Below are 18,346 nucleotides of genomic sequence, written 5' to 3' on the forward strand. Positions count from 1 at the left end.
CTATGGATTCCACTTTATCAGTATAACAAGTAACAGCACATTTTGTAGACTAGTTGGGAAACATTAAAATGCCAGTTCTGTGCTGCTATTTGGGAACTCTTTAGCTCCCAAGATAGTCATCAGCAACCCTGTGTTACTGCTGTTAAAAATGAGGTTATGAGGCTGAGGCCTTTTATTTTCTGTCAAACCTGTGCCCATTGACCAAGGGTGCAAATCATGTGTCAGTGGCTGTGCTCAGTAGTTCTCTGAGGTGACAAGATTAATGAGGTGGGAATTAGTAAATTGGAGAAAGAAAATATGAGTGCATGTGGTTTTAATTTCAGCTCTTTGATCAAAACCTCACATTGTTTTTGAATGCAGTTTTAATTTAAAAAAAGTCACTTTGCATCAATTAGTTCTTCTAGGAAAAGTTAGGTGCTTTAGTAGTGTGGTTGTCTTACTTTTTCATAGTTTTCAGAGATAACTAAGAACTTGATGTGGATGTATTTGCTAAGTCCAGTACATAGCCCCTTGTCCTGTTTCCTGAGAGTGGCTGAAAGTAAGCAAAATGGAACAGGATCATTACATGCTAGCCCCATTAATAAAACTCCCTGAATATTCTCCCTGTTGTTCATTTGCAGCTTAGTAGCTTCCTGAGCCAGGGATGCTTCCTGCCTAATGAGTATCTGTGGGCACGTGGTCCAGAGTGAGTGCAGTGTTTTAATCAGGGGTCTGGCCTTCTATTGCACTGGGCCTGAGCTTGCCTGGCCACAGTGAAATAACAGCAAGGAGGTGAGCACAACTATCACAAGGATTATGTCAGCTGCTCCAGCCCAGTGTGTTTCTGAGGAATGGCTGGCCTGTGCCTTGGTGATCTCCCCTTACTTGGTATGCTGGATAAAGATACTCACTTAGGAACCCAGTGATATTTGTTAGATAGATCATAAGTAGTTTTGGAACAGAAGCAGAAGAGTTCCTACTCAGAGTGGTGTAACCGTTATCTACATAGTAAGTGCCTCATTCCAGTAAACCTGGGGTTGTGCTTTATGCTTCAAGGGGTATACAGTAGCATAGCCTTATTTTATCATAGTCTTGTTTTATCTTTTCAAGGGGCAGGTAATGGCATTTGTTTATCTTAATTAATAAATTCCTGTTTTACTTCTGGCTGGCCTTCAGAATGGAAATGCCTCCAGATAGGAAAAGGTTTCAGTTGTGATAAAACTGAAAAGTGAATTTGCCTACGAAGTGTAGCTTGTTGAAAGGTGATGTGAAGGGCTAGAAGGGATCCTCTCTGATAAGTGTTAACACTGAGTGAAGCAAATGTTTTAGAATAGTAAGAGATTATCTGTAGTAAACTACGTCTGTTGCTTTGCCCTGTCTACAACATCTAATGTTTTAACACACTCTTCCTTGACAGGCAAGTATCTGCTTCCCACTGCACCTGGGCAGCAGCTGTGGCAATCTGCAGAATCCTCTAATCTTGTTCGCATGCGTTACCAAGTACTTGGGCAGTCAGCACCTTCACTTACTGCTGGTTTGGTGAGTAATCTTTTTCAAAGATAGGAGTGCATGAAAGAATGAGTTGCATTTCAGTATTGGTGGGAGGCTGGTGATAAAACCAGTGTTTATTTCCAGACCAACCTCTCCTCCTTAACCTGCTTCTTTAAAGTACCTAGTACATTCCTGAGTGGAACATTACTTAACACGTTCAGTACAGCTGAGTAACATTTGTAGTAGCATTAACTCTTAATTGCGTTACTGGATTTTGGATGAAGTCTGCTCTGAATGTTGCTTTAACAGTTTGCATTTAAATGGTTTCTTTCCTAAAGAAAGCAAACACCTTACAAAGAAAATAACAACAGAAAGGCATGCTGTTTGAGAAAACAATAGAATTTCTACCAATGTCTGTTTCCATTTTCTGTGTCCTCAAGAGAACACGAGTGTGAGGGGCATGAGCTTAATTAAGCCTTTTGGATAAAATAAGGGATGAGAAAAGGGAAGAGATGCCTCACACATTTGAACTTTCAGCTTCTCCCCACCTTCCCCCCCCAACATCTTTTGTGTTCCTTTATGCTTCTGTATATTAAGATCTTAAGAAGTGTTGTGATTTAATTTGGGATCTCCTATATTATACTTCAAAGAATTGCTTTAATGAATATTTTTCATGTTGTATAGAAATGTTTTAACATTTTTCTGCCTTATGGCTTGGTAGTAAGTCTTTGCTGATCCACACCTGCTTTCTAGGGGAAACTTGTTTTTTCTTTCACACAGCGATCAGGTTAAGGAAGGCTCTATGATAGACAGCACCCTGATGGTTTTTCATATATTGGTATGTAGATGTCTGGATTCTGCATGAACTGATCTGAAATGGTGTTTAACTTCAAGTGCAACTGACCTGCACTTACAAATGTAATCATGGTTTCTGCTTAGTGGTGGTCTTAATTGTTTTGTGACACTTCCTATGGCTGTGGTTTATTTGGCTCCATGTTAATTGAAAATATTTGGTTCTATTGGAAGTTCTGTGCTTTAAGCCATAATATTTTCCAGGAACAGATGTAGTATGTTGTTTTTTTTTTTCCCTTCTAGTTTGCTAGAAGAAGCAATTAATTGTGAAGGAATGTTATGGTGGTAAGGCATGAGGTTTATTTTTCAAAGTTAATATAGTTTATTAATTTTGATATTCAGAACTCTTGCCCCTCACACAATGTTTTAAATATTAGATTCTTTGCAACAGTCATGAAAACTATTACATATATGAGAACAGGGAACCTAGAACATTTAAGAAATAACTAGTAATAACACAAATATTAAACCATTAGAACTGGAAAAAAGGTCTTATGGTCAATTATACCACTTGCCCACTAGAGGGACTTGAGAAGCTCCTTTTTGCTTAAGGCAGAAGGCACTTGGATTTAGAGGTTTACAGAGTTTTGCAAAGAGGCTTTTGAGTGTTTACTCACAAAAATTGTATCTCCAGACTCCCTGGTGCTAACTACAGTTTCCAGACAGTACCCAAATACTTGCAAGGAGCTCTGTTGATGTCTTCTTAGCCGTTGAGGCGTCTCAGGCTCCAATAGGGTCCTGGGAGAGAGGCAGACAAACTCTGACCTTATCCTGGTTCTTCTTGGATCATCTGTGTCCCTTCCAGGACACAGACATGTGCAGGGATCCTGTAAACAAGTTTAGGAGAAGAGAAGGAGACTGGAAGGTACCAGGACCTTTTGCCTTCCTTTCTCATGGTTGCTTCCCCCAACAGCAAAAGGAAGGGGAACAGAGAAACATGTCTGGGCAAGCCAGGACATGTTTAGGCCTATTTTGGCCTTCCACGACAAGGAAGTATTTGGATTAGGTATAGTATAAATTAAAGGGAAAGAAGATGAACGGACAGACATAAACTTAAATTGCATCAGAACTACATTTTTCCCTTCTTGTCTATACTTGCAAATGAAAAAAAAAACCACTACCTTCCAGTGACCCAACCTAACTTCCATGTAAGAAGTGCTGTGTTGCTATCTGATTTTGTTTCTGTGTGCACACCTGGCAACACTATGCTTTTCTTTTGGTGTAAAGCTTAAACTACAGGAAGAGGAAGATTCAGCAGCATTTTGACAAATGGTCATGAAACAATAGATGAATGAAAAATTCAAGCCATTCAGGGCCTTTCACTCATCACCTATTCACTTTCATGGCATGTTTGCCTGCCTGTCTCTCCACATCTTTCATCTATGCCTGACTGCAGTTTCTGTTATGTTGGTGCAAAAGCAGGCGAGAGACTCCTGTACTGATCTGAGCAGACTGTGCGTGGGATGGAGATGGAGGTTTCTCAGAAATATGTATTTCTTGTCTGCAACTGCAGGTAAGACTTGCCTCCTAAGAGGTTAGTGTCATATTGGCTCATAGACAGAGCTCTTCTCAAGCCTCATTTGACAAGTACTTTTCTTGTCAGACTTTTGGAAGACTTTTGCCTTTGCTTAAAAGGGGCTCATAACTTAGGAGTCAGTCCCCTGCTTCCTTGGTTCTGTACTTTGACGTAGTTGCATTTGGGAGGCCTACTGTTAACATTCTAGTAATGGGAACTTTAAATTATTTTTGGGAAGGAGTTCAACCTTATGATTTGTATGAAGAGTTCCATATAGCTGCTCACAGTCTGAGCTGAAATTATTTTAGTGTAATGTCTCATCAATATGAAAAGTCCTTATCTTGTTAACTAGTTTCTCTATTAGGACTGATCACTGGGGATGAGGGATGACACTCAGCTGTATGAGCTTGACTGTTAACAGTTACATGCCAGTGTAGATGTAAATGACAAGTGAGAAGCTCAAAGATACTAGTGTTTAGTGAGACTTTTAAGCAAGATGTGAATATTGATTAAAAATGGGCTGCAGGTATTGCACATTTAGCTCAATAGCTATGCATGATTTACTGTTGTAATATAGGCAGGTAGGCTATTATAAAAGAAATATTATCTCTGTGTAGACCCATAGAAGTGGATTAAAAATGTGTATGAGGAAGGCTGATTTTCAGATGAGTTGACAGTGTACTGGGTTGGCTGGGGGTTCTTATTTTGGAGGTAGCTAAGTGATAGTTCTGTTACTCTTCTACTTCTGCCATGTTGAGCTATCCATGAAAGATTCTGTGGTGGTCATGGAGGCAGTGGGAGTCTGCAGAGAGTGTTAAGATGGACTGAGGAATGTTAAGAAAATTATTAAGAATGTCTTCAACATTACATACAAAGATGGAGCTGAGGTGCGGAGCTGTTTAGAATGATCTCACAGGTCATGTGTTGATCTGTTTGTTTCCATAGTCAGTGAAGAACACTAACACGTGCTCTTGGAAGGCAATTAGTAGATTCATAAAACTGTTTAGGTTGGAATGGATATCAAAATATCATCTAGTTCCAACCTCCCTGCCATGGTCAGAGACACCTTCCACTAGACTGGGTTGCTGAAGGCCTCACCCAGCCTGGCCTTGAACACTTCAAGGGAGGGGGCAATCACAGCCTTCCTGGGCAATTCTGAGTGTCTCAGTGCTGAGTTTTGCAGAGAAGCTGCTAAAACTGCACTATCATCCTGGACTGTCCTTGCCCTGTAGGTTGGCAGTCATCACGCCTGATTTTGGGCATCTCTTTCAGAATAGGATGAACTGGCCCCTGAATGTGCAGAAGTGGTTTGGGAGTTACAGAGATGGTGCCACATTCAGTGTCCTAAGCTTGAAAGTAATTCTCCTCTTCCAGCCCTGCTGCCATTCCACAAGCATGTACAAATGCATTACTGCTTGCTGTTTGGATTTGTCCATTTTTATTTCTGATAGCAGAACTTTAGGAAAATATTTGCAAGTAACAAAAATGGCATTATTTCAGTTTACTATTTAATTGTAATAAACTGATGTACTTATGATAATGATTCTGAAACTGAGCAGTTAGTTATTTTATAGACAAGAACATACTTTTGAGTGGCATGAATTGAATGGAGTCCCTGATTTCAACCTTTTTTCTGGATAGCTGCATAGATAAAAACAGTAGAAACTTCAATATAAGGTGCCTTTATGGTGTGGGCTTGGTGTTGTGTGGGTGTCTTTTGTTTGAGGTGGTGTTTTGGTTAGCTTTTTTTTCCTGGTTGGTTGGTTTGTTTTTTTCTAAACAAAAATGTAATCTGCTTAAGGACCATGAGTCTCTCAATCTTTGTGCTTTATATAAATTTAAAAAGCATGGCAAAGACTTCTCACAGTTTAGAGAGCTTTTTAATACAGCATATTTTGTGTCTACTGAATGGTGACTTGTCATTTGCAATATCCACATAATAAAAATGCACTACTATAAACAGGATCCTCCAATGAAACATGTGCATTGTATTACACTTGGCTTTTGAATTCAGTCAAGACTGGTTGTGTAAATAGCACGAGGGTACCGAGCATAGGTTGGTTGTTCCTTCTATTGTGGAAGATGAATGTTCATGGTATGAAATAAAGCAGACTCTGAATGGCATGTGGTTTCTAAGATTTGAAAGATGTCAGTGAACTCAGTAGATTTTTATTTAATAATGGAACATTTTTGGCTAGTTGTAAACAGTATCTAGTAACTTATGAAAACTAAGGAAAGGATTAAACTGGCCTTTATGAATGGCTTATGACCTTTCCTAGTAAGCAGTGAAGGGATACACTGCGTAGCTATAACTAGAAACAGTCACTGTTTTTTAGCATACTATTTACCTCTTTAATTTCCTCCCAACTTCTTGTTCGCCACCAACTGCCAGAAAGTATCATTGCCTTCTCCTGACTAATAGAAGACTGGATTTTTAAACCTCTCTACTTTGGAATTTATTGCCACTTCATTAGTGTTAATTTGTAAGAATGGTCTTAGGGAAGCTGGAGGGTGGTAATTACACAAAGTGCTGTTTTATGAAATGAATTGCTGAAAGGAGACAACTCTTCAGTGTCTACGAAAAGCAGTTTTACTTCTTCAGAAAAGGATTTGCTGCTGCTTCTTTTTTTTAAATAGCATAATACTGAAAACGAGTGTCTTTGTTAACTGTGTCATTCACTTCGGCTAAATTGACATAATGTTGACAGTTATTATGAGAACTGTTTCAAAACTAATTATGCTAATTAGAATGTAACTAGCAGTAATTGCATGTATTCAAACAGCACACCAACACCCTTTTGTGTGTTTTATTCCCCAGATGCAAGACAGCCATTTGTCGCCTGAGAAGCTGCGAAATTACAGCTTAGACTATAAATGATTGCAAACAAATAAAATATATTCTTTAGAAACAGTAATTAGTTAGATAAGTCAATAGCAGTATCAGTTGTGCTTGGGCAAACCACATAATTTTAAAAAAAGATATTAATATAAATGTTTTATTTTGCAATTGCAAGGATTTTTTTCAAATGATTAATTGTTTGATTTGCCTTTATCTAACGAGTATCAGATATTGGTGAATTTATTTTTAAAATAAACTTCTCAGAGAGAGGAGAAATCTGCATCTGAAACTTGGGTTGCTTTAAATTTTAGGTCTTCTGTTCAAGAATCAGGTCTTCAAAGCCTGAGATGGATGATTGTTTCTGTGAGCAGATATTTAATACTCATCAACTTAATGAGTAATGTACAAGGACTGCACTTGTGAGAATCATGAAAAGGCTATAATGGAAATTGCCTAAGTAGCTAATTTTGGGTATCTCTCTAAAATCTCCCCCAAGCAGGTAGCCATATTTCTGAAATGCCAAGTCTGAACTAAGGAAATTTATTTAAACGATAAAGCATTATATAGATTTGATTGCTGTTTTTTTTTTTTTTAATTTAAACTAGCTCAGTATCTGAGACTAATCACCAAGAATCTTTTTTACAAGTCAAAAGTATTCCTATGAAATGCTGAATTTGCCAAGTTAAGAGTAGCAGGCTTTCTGTGCTTCAGTGGCTTCTAGCTTTTAAGAACTCAGAGTTGTTCTCCCTTGTGTTTTATTTCAGTAACTCCTGAATATGTATTTGCATTGATATTTCTTTGTCTATATTTGCCTTCTAATAAACTCTTAGTTGCAGTCCTAATTCAGTAGTTAGTTCTGAGTTAGTAGTAGAGAGAGTGAAATGACATCCCTTTGCATAAGCACTCCTTTATTTTTACATAGCAAATGGCTGGAGTAGATCTGGTTCAGAGCCATGAAGCTCTAGTACTAACAAACAAGTGCAGGAAATTGATGACAGGGCACTCTGTTTTGCAACTATGAACCTATCTCTATTTGTCTATGTGATTGTTTTTAAAACAGTCACTGCGCGTTTGAGTTTAAAACAGATGTGTAGATTCAACTGCTTGACAGAGTTTTAGATGTTTGACTTCTTTCCTAAACTGCCTGAGTAAAACTAATGGCTTTATTAATCCTGATGCTTTTCTTGTGCATTCTTGGTGGATGAAATAGAGAACTGGAGGTGGCCAAGTATTCCACAAAGAGCTTTTGATTTATTAGAATTGAGAACACATTTCATGCTGCAGAATATCGTTACTTAAAGAATAATGGGGACACTCGTGTGAGCCACCTGGTGGTACTAGACTTTGCCTTGGCTTAAAACCGTGATAAGAAATGAGACTCAGAAATACAGTGGTGGACTTTTATGGCACACACACAAAAAAAGATGTAGAGTCTAAGGTACTGCTCCAGTACACTGAGTTTTAATAGTGAAACTATATATTGTCAAGAAGCTTAATCTTGAGTGTTGTAGATTTTTTTTTTCCCCCTTGATTTCTTCTGTGGCAGTTTCAGTCAGCAGAAATGCAAATACTGAAACTGAACTTCCTAGTGAAGTTTGGCATTAAATGATGGACTTTGCTTGGAAGCTGATGAGGTACATTCTTTTTTGCTGAGTGTTTTACACTGGGGCAGGATCACTACTGAATGAATAGACAGGGCATGTTTTTAAACTGGCAAAGTAATGTTTTGGTTTTCCTTGCTCTATGTGAGTATTTCTCATGCCTGTAGTACTTACAAAGTGATTGTAATCTAGCAGAGGATGGAAGCAAACAGGTGGGAACAGTAATCTCATCCCTCAAGCTAAAGTACTCCCATAGTTCTAATGATAGGTATAACTCTCAAAGAGAATCAAGCTGAGTTCAATGACGCTGCTAAATTACAGACACTGAAATGAGGAGGGGTAGTTTATCCAGATCTCTCTGATGGGAAAGCAAGTTCCTTCTCTTTGATTTCTAGTAGTTCCAGACAAGCAAGTAACTTGTTACTATGCTTTCAGATCTTGAGTGCAGACAAAAGTGTAGACCATGCTTTTCCTACACTTTGTTTCATTTATTTTAAAGTCAGAGCTTTAAAGTAAGTGAGCTTGTGTAAGTGACATGAACTTCAAATTTTATCACCTGCTTCCAAGACTGGAAATCAGACTACCAACAGAAGATGTGTACATCAGCACACACTTGTTATGCAAAGGAAAACCTCCTTGAAAATGATTAGAAAGTGATTTTTCATTAAACATTCAAATGTACAGATTAAACAATCTATAGCAAGGATAGTTCTGCAGGCATTTTTCATTTTGAGAATGTACTGTAGAGCCTGTTTTTGTGTTGGATGATGCACCGCTACCTTTAATTGCTTATGTTGTAAGTTTAAAAGCCAATGCAGTTTTAGTGACTTAAAACTCCAAATGGGTTGACTGACAGAGTCTGGCCTTGGCACATGCTGCTGGATATTTGTTCCTCTGGGTTTTAGTCAGGCTTCCTTGTATTTTCAAGTGGAATCAGTTGTATTATTGTAAGCTATACTGTTCTGTGGAAGCCAGTAGAATGTGGAAATCGATTTTTTTTTTACCTTGCCAGGTCATATTCCTGCATACCATCCCTTGGGCCAATATAACTGCAATTTGTGCATACTATTCTGACTTCTCTGTGCTGTCACAGTGGACTGTGACTTCTTTGTATCATCTCTGTTTTCACCTCAGTATAGCTGGGAAATATCTTTTATCACAGTATGTATGCCCTCTGGCAGTGCATATGTCTATATCCAGTTCCAGTAAAGTAAAATCATTGCATCTATTAAGAATTTTCTTTCATTATATTGCGGACATTAAGAATCCTAGCTAAGTGCTCAAGTTGACCTACTGTCACTTTAATAAAGAATGTAATAATCAGCAGGAGATAGCTTAACTGTTACTCTGCTTACATTTAATCTCTTGATCATTGCAGACTACCAAGTTAGATGGTGTAGCAGAAGATACTCAGTATATAGTCAAACAAATTAAGAAATGATGATTTGCTTTGTAAGGCACAGAATAACTTGATGGTAATATACACTCGTCTGATACCGGATTGATAGTTCTCTGTACCTATTTGAAAAAGGATAAAAGCTAAATTATGAGATCATCTTCTGTAAATAAGGGAGGAAAGAGTGACCTCAACTCAACTTAACTGATAAAACTAGCCTACAACTAAAGGGCAGTTGGATCTCAGTGTATTTCATTAATTTTGTGATCAGCGAAAGCATATCCTGAAGAAACTTCCCTATCATGATGCTGATTTTCAGAAACCTGTTAACTGTGAAGAAATGTTTCTTAATATGCTTGCTATACATGCTGCTCTTATCAAATACAGGACATACTAAAACTAATGATCAGTAAAACATGCCCTTTAATTATTAACTTCTATAGTTTGTCTAGTCCATAATGGATCTTAGGTCCATGAGGAGTCAAGACTTTGTTGAAGGTGAACCACTTTCTGAATGAATTTGAATGTTGAAGCACTGCTCACTAAGGAAGGAGGGTGCTCTTGTGAAGTAGAATGACTGTAGTAAGAATCTTTGAGTCTTACAGTGGAAGGAACGGCCAAAATATATTAAGAAGAATTATACATCATTTTGGGAAAGTACATTAATATATCTTGTTGAGAGAGCATTGTGTTATTACAACTGTTGAGGTTAAATCATAGAATCATAGAATCAATCAGGTTGGAAGAGACCTCCAAGATCATCCAGTCCAACCTAGCACCCAGCCCTATCCAATCAACTAGACCATGGCACTAAGTGCCTCATCCAGTCTTTTCTTGAAGACCCCCAGGGACGGTGCCTCCACCACCTCCCTGGGCAGCCCATTCCAATGGGAAATCACTCTCTCTGGGAAGAACTTCTTCCTAATATCCAGCCTAGACCTACCCTGGCACAACTTGAGACTGTGTCCCCTTCTTCTATTGCTGGTTGCCTGGGAGAAGAGGCCACCCCCCATCTGGCTACTATGCCCCTTCAGGTAGTTGTAGACAGTAATAAAATCACCCCTGAGCCTCCTCTTCTCCAGGCTAAACAGGCCCAGCTCCCTCAACCTCTCCTCATAGGATTTGTGCTCCAGGCCCCTCACCAGCTTCGTTGCCCTTCTCTGGGCATGTTCCAGCACTTCAACATCTTTCTTGAATTGAGGGCCCCAGAACTGGACACAGTACTCAAGGTGTGGTCTGACCAGTGCTGAGTGCAGCATCATAAAAGGAAAACTGGGGTATCAGAATAAATGAGACTGGATGCATCAGTGTTCAAAACCATTTCAAATGAACCAAAGAACTTAAAACCTCTCAAAGTTTAATCAGTGTGGTTAGAATAGAACTTACTTGTTACTGTTTTCACTTAAGAACCAAGCTCACAACCATGTAGGAGGGATTATTCAGAATGTAGTTGTAATTTTTTTTCCCCTGAGAATTTTTAAAGCATTTGCTTCCTTTTCCATATACAGAATCCAAAATAGTCTGTTGCCTCAACTCAGTGAAGTGTTTTTATTTGCTCTTTGCAAGACATAAGTAGATATGAGGAACTGTAAACTTTGATGTTTAAAATGGCATAACTCCTTCTCCTGGAAGTCCTGTGTACCCCTAAATTCCTCTCTCTCCGTGGCTTGAATGGGTTCCCGCCTGGTTCCCCCCCCTCGCCTGCACCGCAGGTGTGAAGGGGGTGAGCAAAGGGGTCCTGCCCGCACCAGGAGTGCCCTGTGCAGTGCCCGTGCTGGGATCGAGCTGGGATTGGCTGTGCCCTTTCGCGCCTAAGGTGTGGTAACTCTGCCCTTTGTCTAGCAAGGGTATAAATACTGGGGGCTTCCCGCCTTTGGGGGTTCCCGCCTTGGATTTTCGTCCTTGCCTGAACCTTCGTGCTCACCTGAGAGTTCTCCCCACCCTCGCTGGCCTAAGCTGAACACAGAAAGCTTCAAAGGATTGCTACAGCCATCGACACCTTTGGAAGCTTAACGACTCTTAATGGTCCACCTACAGCCGCTGAAAAGGGAGCGAGAGAGAGACAGACCGCACGAGGAAGCCTGATCGTGAGTTATTTTGGCTCAACTTTATTAGTAAGAAACCGCTATTAATTAATAGCTAAAGCCTTTTCCAACTTCTGACTTCCACAATAGTCAGATTATTGATGGTATCCCTGTAGGTAATTCTCATGCAACTCAATCTGCTAATTAAACTATATTAATCTTTGTATATATAGTTTTGGGGGCATTTTTTTGGGAAAATAAAATAACTATTTTTGTATAAAATTCCCGATTCGGCCACACATTAATTCCTGCCTCCACAACACTCCTTTATGTTTGTTGTATGGCATTCCTCAGGGAAATACAGTTTTAAAAATGAGGAACATTTTGGTATGTATGCAGTTTCTTGGTTCTTGTTGGAAAGGAATCCGTCAGAGAGTCTGCACTCATATGATGTGACAGTAATTTCAGAAGAAAAATTATTTTATGATACTGTATCATGATGAAGAACTTGGAACAATAGCAAGCTTGTTACTTTGCTTGGATTTTCATCTATGGTTTTTGCTGAAGTAAAAAGCACTATAGAATCAACCAGGTTGGAAGAGACCTCCAAGATCATCCAGTCCAATCTATCACCCATCCCTGTCCAATCAACTAGACAATGGCACTAAGTGCCTCATCCAGTCTTTTTTTTTAACATCTCCAGGGACGGTGCCTCCACCACCTCCCTGGGCAGCCCATTCCAATGCCAATCACTCTCTCTGGGAAGAACTTCCTCCTAATATCCAGCCTAGACCTCCCCCACCACAACTTGAGACTGTGTCCCCTTGTTCTGTTGCTGGTTGCCTGGGAGAAGAGACCAACCCCCACCTGGATGCAGCCTCCCTTCAGGTAGTTGTAGACAGCAATGACGTCACCCCTGAGCTTCCTCTTCTCCAGGCTAAACAACCCCAGCGCCCTCAGCCTCTCACCAGCTTTGTCACCCTTCCCTGGACATGTTCCAGCATCTCAACATCTCTCTTGAATTGAGGAGCCCACAACTGGACACAGACTCAAGGTGTGGCCTGAGCAGTGCTGAGTACAGAGGCAGAAAAACCTCCCTTGTCCTACTGGCCACACTGTTCCTGATGCAGGCCAGGATGCCATTGGCTCTCTTGGCCACCTGGGCACACTACTGGCTCATCTTCAGCCTGCTGGCTACCAGTACTCCCAGGTCCCTTTCTTCCTGGCTGCTTTCAGCCTGTAGCGCTGCTTGGCGTTTTTGTGGCCAAAGTGCAGAACCCTGCACTTGGCCTTTTTAAATCTCATCCCATTGGTCTCTGCCCACCCATCCAGCCTGGCCAGGTCCCTCTGCAGGGCTCTCCTACCTTCCAACCGATCAACACCTGCTCCTAGCTTGGTGTCATCTGCAAAGTCACTGATGCTGGACTCAATCCTCTTGTCCAGATCATCAGTAAATATATTGAACAGGACTGGGCCCAGCACTGATCCTTGAGGCACACCACTAGTGACTGGCTGCCAACTGGATGTGGCACCATTCACCATCACTTTCTGGGCCTGGCCTTCCAGATGGTTCTTGACCCATATTAGAATAAGTCTGTCCAATCCACAAGCTCCCAACTTTGCCAGGAGCTTGTTGTGGCAGATGGTGTCAAAGGCTTTGCTGAAGTCCAGGTAGATTACATCCACAGCCTTCTCCATTTGATATATTTGATATCAAAGTAAAAACACAAAAGTTGAAATGTCTGTTGTAACCAAATCTATCATTGAAAGGGAGGTTGATACTTTTAAAATAAGTTTTAAATAAACTTTGCTTCTGTAACCATTAATTTCTTCTGATATTTCCATAATGGATTTATTACCTCCCTAAGCCCTCTGAATGGCTGAAGCAGAAATGAGTTGGTGCAAGTAGGATTTTTTCTGGCAGGTGGCATGAAAACCTTGTGCATACGTGCACTGTCTGTGGAATCTGCATCCTTTCCTCATGAATTACACTTTCTGTTGAAGGTAATTGAGACTGATGGCAAGTTTAGTGTGCTTTAGTATGAGAAAGCAGTTTATTGTCCACACACTTTAATATTATCAGAAAATCAGTAGCTGGGGGTTTATATATTTTTAAAATCTATTTTTTAAATAAATAACCCAGTCAGATGTACTTCATTGTATATAAGAAATTGTTGCAATCCTACTGTGACCTGTGGCTTGCCACTTCTGGAGATTTATCAGCTCTCCAGGAAGAGAATTAGAATTATTCTAGCTAAGGAATCTTTAGTTTCTCCGTGCTTGTGATGTGTATTCTGAATAATACACAGTGGGTCAGAACAATAGTTAATTCTCTCCTAACACAATGCTGGACCTTGTATCTGGAGTGTTCTCTTGGATACACCAATCAACCTGACATTTCTGAACGTGTTTTTGTGTAATATTTTGAAAGGAAACACAAATTGAATAGTTCTCTATCAACCCATGCAATGTACGTTGCCTGAAAAGCTTTACTTCTGGAATACAGAATAGATGTAAAATGAACAATGTGTTTTGTACTGTGTGCAGATGCAGAATTGTGACACTTGAGGAGGCTATTTGAAAATACTTGGGGTGGTTTGGCTGTTACCCGTCCCCCCACACTTTAGAAGGTACCCCAGCTAACTCAGCCAGACTCTAGGAATATAAATGAAGCTATTTATTTACAGCTAGCACAATGTACAAGCAGATATTTACAGTATATACAGTTATATACAGAAATATACAAGTTAAAAAGTAATGCAGAAACACAACTCCCCTCCCAGAAACCTGAGTCCCCAGGAGGGGCTCTCAACCACCCCTGCACCTTCCCCCTGCCCCTCTCAACCTTACCCCAGTCTTAAGGAAGAATAGAGGCTCAGCCAAGAGGTTAAGAAGCAAGTGAGTGGCAGGTGAGGTTAGGGAGATGCAGCTCAGTCAAAGCCCAGCCTGAGAGAGAAGTCAAAATGGTGAAAGTGTTATCTAATGTTTACATTCTTCTTCAGCGAGACTGAGGGAAGGAGACATCACCAATGTTTTCCTTTCACAGCCAATTATCTACTTTCTCTCACCAAAACATTCTAGCCTGTTTCAAACTAGCACAATCCACCTCTGTCTACTTTACTCAGAGTATAGCTCAGAATTATCTGATCTAATCTAAACCAATATTTACACTAAAGCAATATTTACAAGTTCAGTTCACACTTCATTCCAGCTATCTTAAATGCAGGTGATTCAAAAGCTCAGAACAGTTTGTCTCTTCACAGATGAGATGAGAACAGGGAATCCCAGGTGATGTTGGGTTCATACTCATGTACTGTAGATTCTCTTGTAGATTCTTTCAGTGTTGGACGCTGATGGTACCTAGAACAGAAAACTCCTAACAGCTTGTATTATACACTCTGAATTTAAACTCTCTCAGCTAAGGTTAAACTTCTCTGTGGAATACACTGGATTTCACCATTCTCCTGCATTACCCAGTAGGTATGACCAGGACCTTCAGCTGACACCACCCCTCGGACAGGTTTCCCTTCACCCGAAGGTGAAAATACCCAAACAGTTTTCCCTAACAGATTCTTTTCATGTACAACAGGAACTTTATCACTGACTACTGTTTGGACCAAGTCTGATTGTGCAGGTTCTGCTCTGTTTACTGAACCTCTACTATTTACCAACCAGGTAGCTTGTGCTAAATGTTTGTCCCAGTTTTTCAGAGTTCCACCCCCCATGGCTTTTAGGGTGGTTTTCAGCAAACCATTGTAGCGCTCAATCTTCCCTGAAGCTGGTGCATAGTAGGGTATGTGGTAGATCCACTCAATACCATGCTCTTTGGCCCAGTTTTTCACTACATTGTTCTTGAAATGAGTGCCATTGTCTGACTTGATTCTCTCTGGAGTTCCATGTCTCCACATGATCTGTCTCTCCAAGCCAAGAATGGTGTTACGTGCAGTAGCATGTGGAACTGGGTAGGTTTCTAACCATCCAGTGCTGGCCTCTACCATCGTTAGCACATACTGCTTGCCAGAACGAGATCGAGGTAAAGTGATGTAGTTAATCTGCCAGGCTTCACCATACTTGTACTTTGACCATCTCTCACCATACCATAAGGGCTTGATTCGCTTAGCCTGCTTAATAGCAGCACAAATGTCACAGTCATAGATGACCTGGGTGATAGCATCCATGGACAAGTCAATTGACCTATCGTGTGCCCATTGGTATGTTGCATCTCTGCCTTGATGTCCAGATGAGTCATGGGTCCACCGAGCTAGGAACAGTTCACCTCAGTGTTTCCAATCAAGGTCAAGATCAGAGTTGATATCAACTTGAGAAATCTTAGCAGCTTGGTCTGCCTGCTGGTTGTGGTGATGTTCCTCAGTAGCTCTATTCTGAGCTGCAGAGGCATGTGTGCATCTACGTGCCGCACCTTCACTGGAGTTCTCTCCAGCCGTGCATCAATGTCCTGCCATAGATCAGCACACCAAATAGGCTTTCCTTTCCTCTGCCAACCATTCTTCTTCCAGTCCTTTAGCCAACCCCATAGAGCATTGGCTACCATCCATGAGTCGGTGTAGAGGTAAAGGATAGGCCAATTCTCACGTTCAGCCACATCAAGAGCAAGTTGAACAGCTTTTACCTCAGCGAACTGACTGGATTCTCCTTCGCCATCTCTCGCTTCGGTAACTCTCCTGGTAAGACTCCAGACTGCTGACTTCCACTTTTGCTTGTTCCAAATAAGCGACAGGAACCATCTGTGAACAAAGCATAGTTCTTTTCCTGATCAGAGAGATCACCATAGGGAGGAGCTTCTTCAGCACGAGTTATTTTCTCCTCTGGAGGTTTGGAACAGTCTGTGCCTTCTGGCCAGTTGGTGATCACCTCCACCAGACCAGGTCGGTCAAGATTACCCATTCGTGCTTGTTGGGTTATCAAAGCATCCATTTAGACCAGGTTGCATCTGTGGCATGATGTGGTGATGAACCTTTGCCTTTGAACATCCAGTTTAGAACTGGCAGTCTAGGAGCTAAGAGCAATTGTGACTCAGTTCCAATCACTTCAGAGGCTGCTTTCACTCCTTCATAAGCTGCTAGTATCTCTTTCTCTGTTGTGGTGTAATTTGCCTCAGTGGTAGCATTCTCGGCTGCCATGTGGGAAACCCAGGTTTGATTCCCAGCCAATGCACCTAAGAAGGAGGGAAGTCTCTTTCTTATTGGTGGGAACTGCCATGGTGAAGACTTTGTTAATCACATCCTGAGGAATGTAACATTGACCATCTTGCCACCGCACTCCCTGAAACTGAATTTCTCTGGCAGGTCCTTTGACCTTGTCTCTCTTAATGGCAAAACCTGCTTGCAACAGAATGTCAATGATTTTGTTACCTTTCTTGAAGACTTCCTCAGCAGTTTGGCCCCACACAATGATGTCGTCGATGTACTGGATGTGCTCTGGAGCTTTACCTTTCTCCAGTGCATTGTGGATGACTGAGTGACAGATGGTTGAGCTGTGCTTCCACCCCTGAGGCAAACGGTTGAACTGGTACTGGATTCCTCTCCGGGTGAATGCAAACTGAGGCCTGCACTCCTTTGCTATGGGAATAGAGAAGAAAGCATTAGCAATGTCTATGGTTGCATACCACTTAGCCTCCTTCGATTCCAGCTTGTACTGGAGTTCCAGCATGTCCGGCACAGCTGCGCTCATGGGTGGAGTCACCTCGTTGAGGGCACGAAAATCAACTGTGAGTCTCCAATTGCCATTAAGTTTACGCACAGGCCAGATGGGACTGTTGAAGGGTGAATGAGCTTTCTCGATGACAGCCTGATCCTCCAGTTGATGAATCAGCTGATGAATGGGCAACAAAGAGTCACGGTTAGTTCTGTACTGCCTATGATGAACAGTTTGAGTTGCAATTGGCACTTCCAGGTCCTCTATGTCATGACGTCCCACAACTGCAGATTCATCTGAAAGTTCAGGTCTAATGGACAATTTCAATTTACCATCCTCAGTCTCTACAGATGCTATTCCAAAAGCCCATTTGTGACCCTTAGGATCTTTGAAACAACCTTGTCTCAAAAAGTCAATTCCCAGAATGCAAGGCGCGTCAGGACCAGTTACAATAGTATGTGTCTTCCACTCTTTACCAGTTAAACTGATCTCAGCCTGTATCTTAGTTAACTCTTCAGATCCACCAGTGATTCCAAAAATAGATATGGACTCTGTCCATTTGCAATTGGATGGCAATAAAGTACACTGAGCACCTATGTCAACTAAAGCCCTGTATTTCCGAACTCTTGAACTGCCAGGCCACCTAATGAATACATTCCAATAGATTTGGTTCTCTCCACTATCCCTTTCCTCCTCCTGGCTGGAGGCAGGGCACCCCTAATGCTGAACATGGCATGTAGGGTGTACACAGTGATTGGTGTTGTTGTGAGAGAAATTGCAACTGTTGGAACAATTGCAGTTGCTCTCAGGAGCTGAAGAAGTGACAGCTACTTTTCTGGCATTGTTGCCTCTGTTTCTGCCACTACGCAGATCCCTGACTCTCTTTGAAAGAGCTGAAGTAGGTTTACCATCCCATTTGTTCATGTTCTCCCCGTATGTGTCACGCAGAAGTATCCACAGTGACACACGTGATTGCTGCTGTCTGGGTGGAAT

At 41.1% G+C, this 18,346-nt stretch overlaps 1 protein-coding gene across 5 annotated transcripts in view; it reads left to right on the forward strand.

The window, feature by feature from the left end:
* Nucleotides 1–18,346, forward strand: part of MAST4 (microtubule associated serine/threonine kinase family member 4) — a 354,406-nt gene that overhangs the window by 96,859 nt on the left and 239,201 nt on the right. For all 5 annotated transcript variants that reach the window (XM_064140713.1, XM_064140716.1, XM_064140714.1 and 2 more), the window contains exon 3: nt 1,397–1,518. In XM_064140713.1, the coding sequence (XP_063996783.1) occupies nt 1,397–1,518 (122 nt within the window). The remainder of the gene's footprint in view (nt 1–1,396; nt 1,519–18,346) is intronic.

This window comes from Pogoniulus pusillus, chromosome Z, assembly GCF_015220805.1.
Source record: "Pogoniulus pusillus isolate bPogPus1 chromosome Z, bPogPus1.pri, whole genome shotgun sequence".
NCBI lineage: Eukaryota > Metazoa > Chordata > Aves > Piciformes > Lybiidae > Pogoniulus > Pogoniulus pusillus.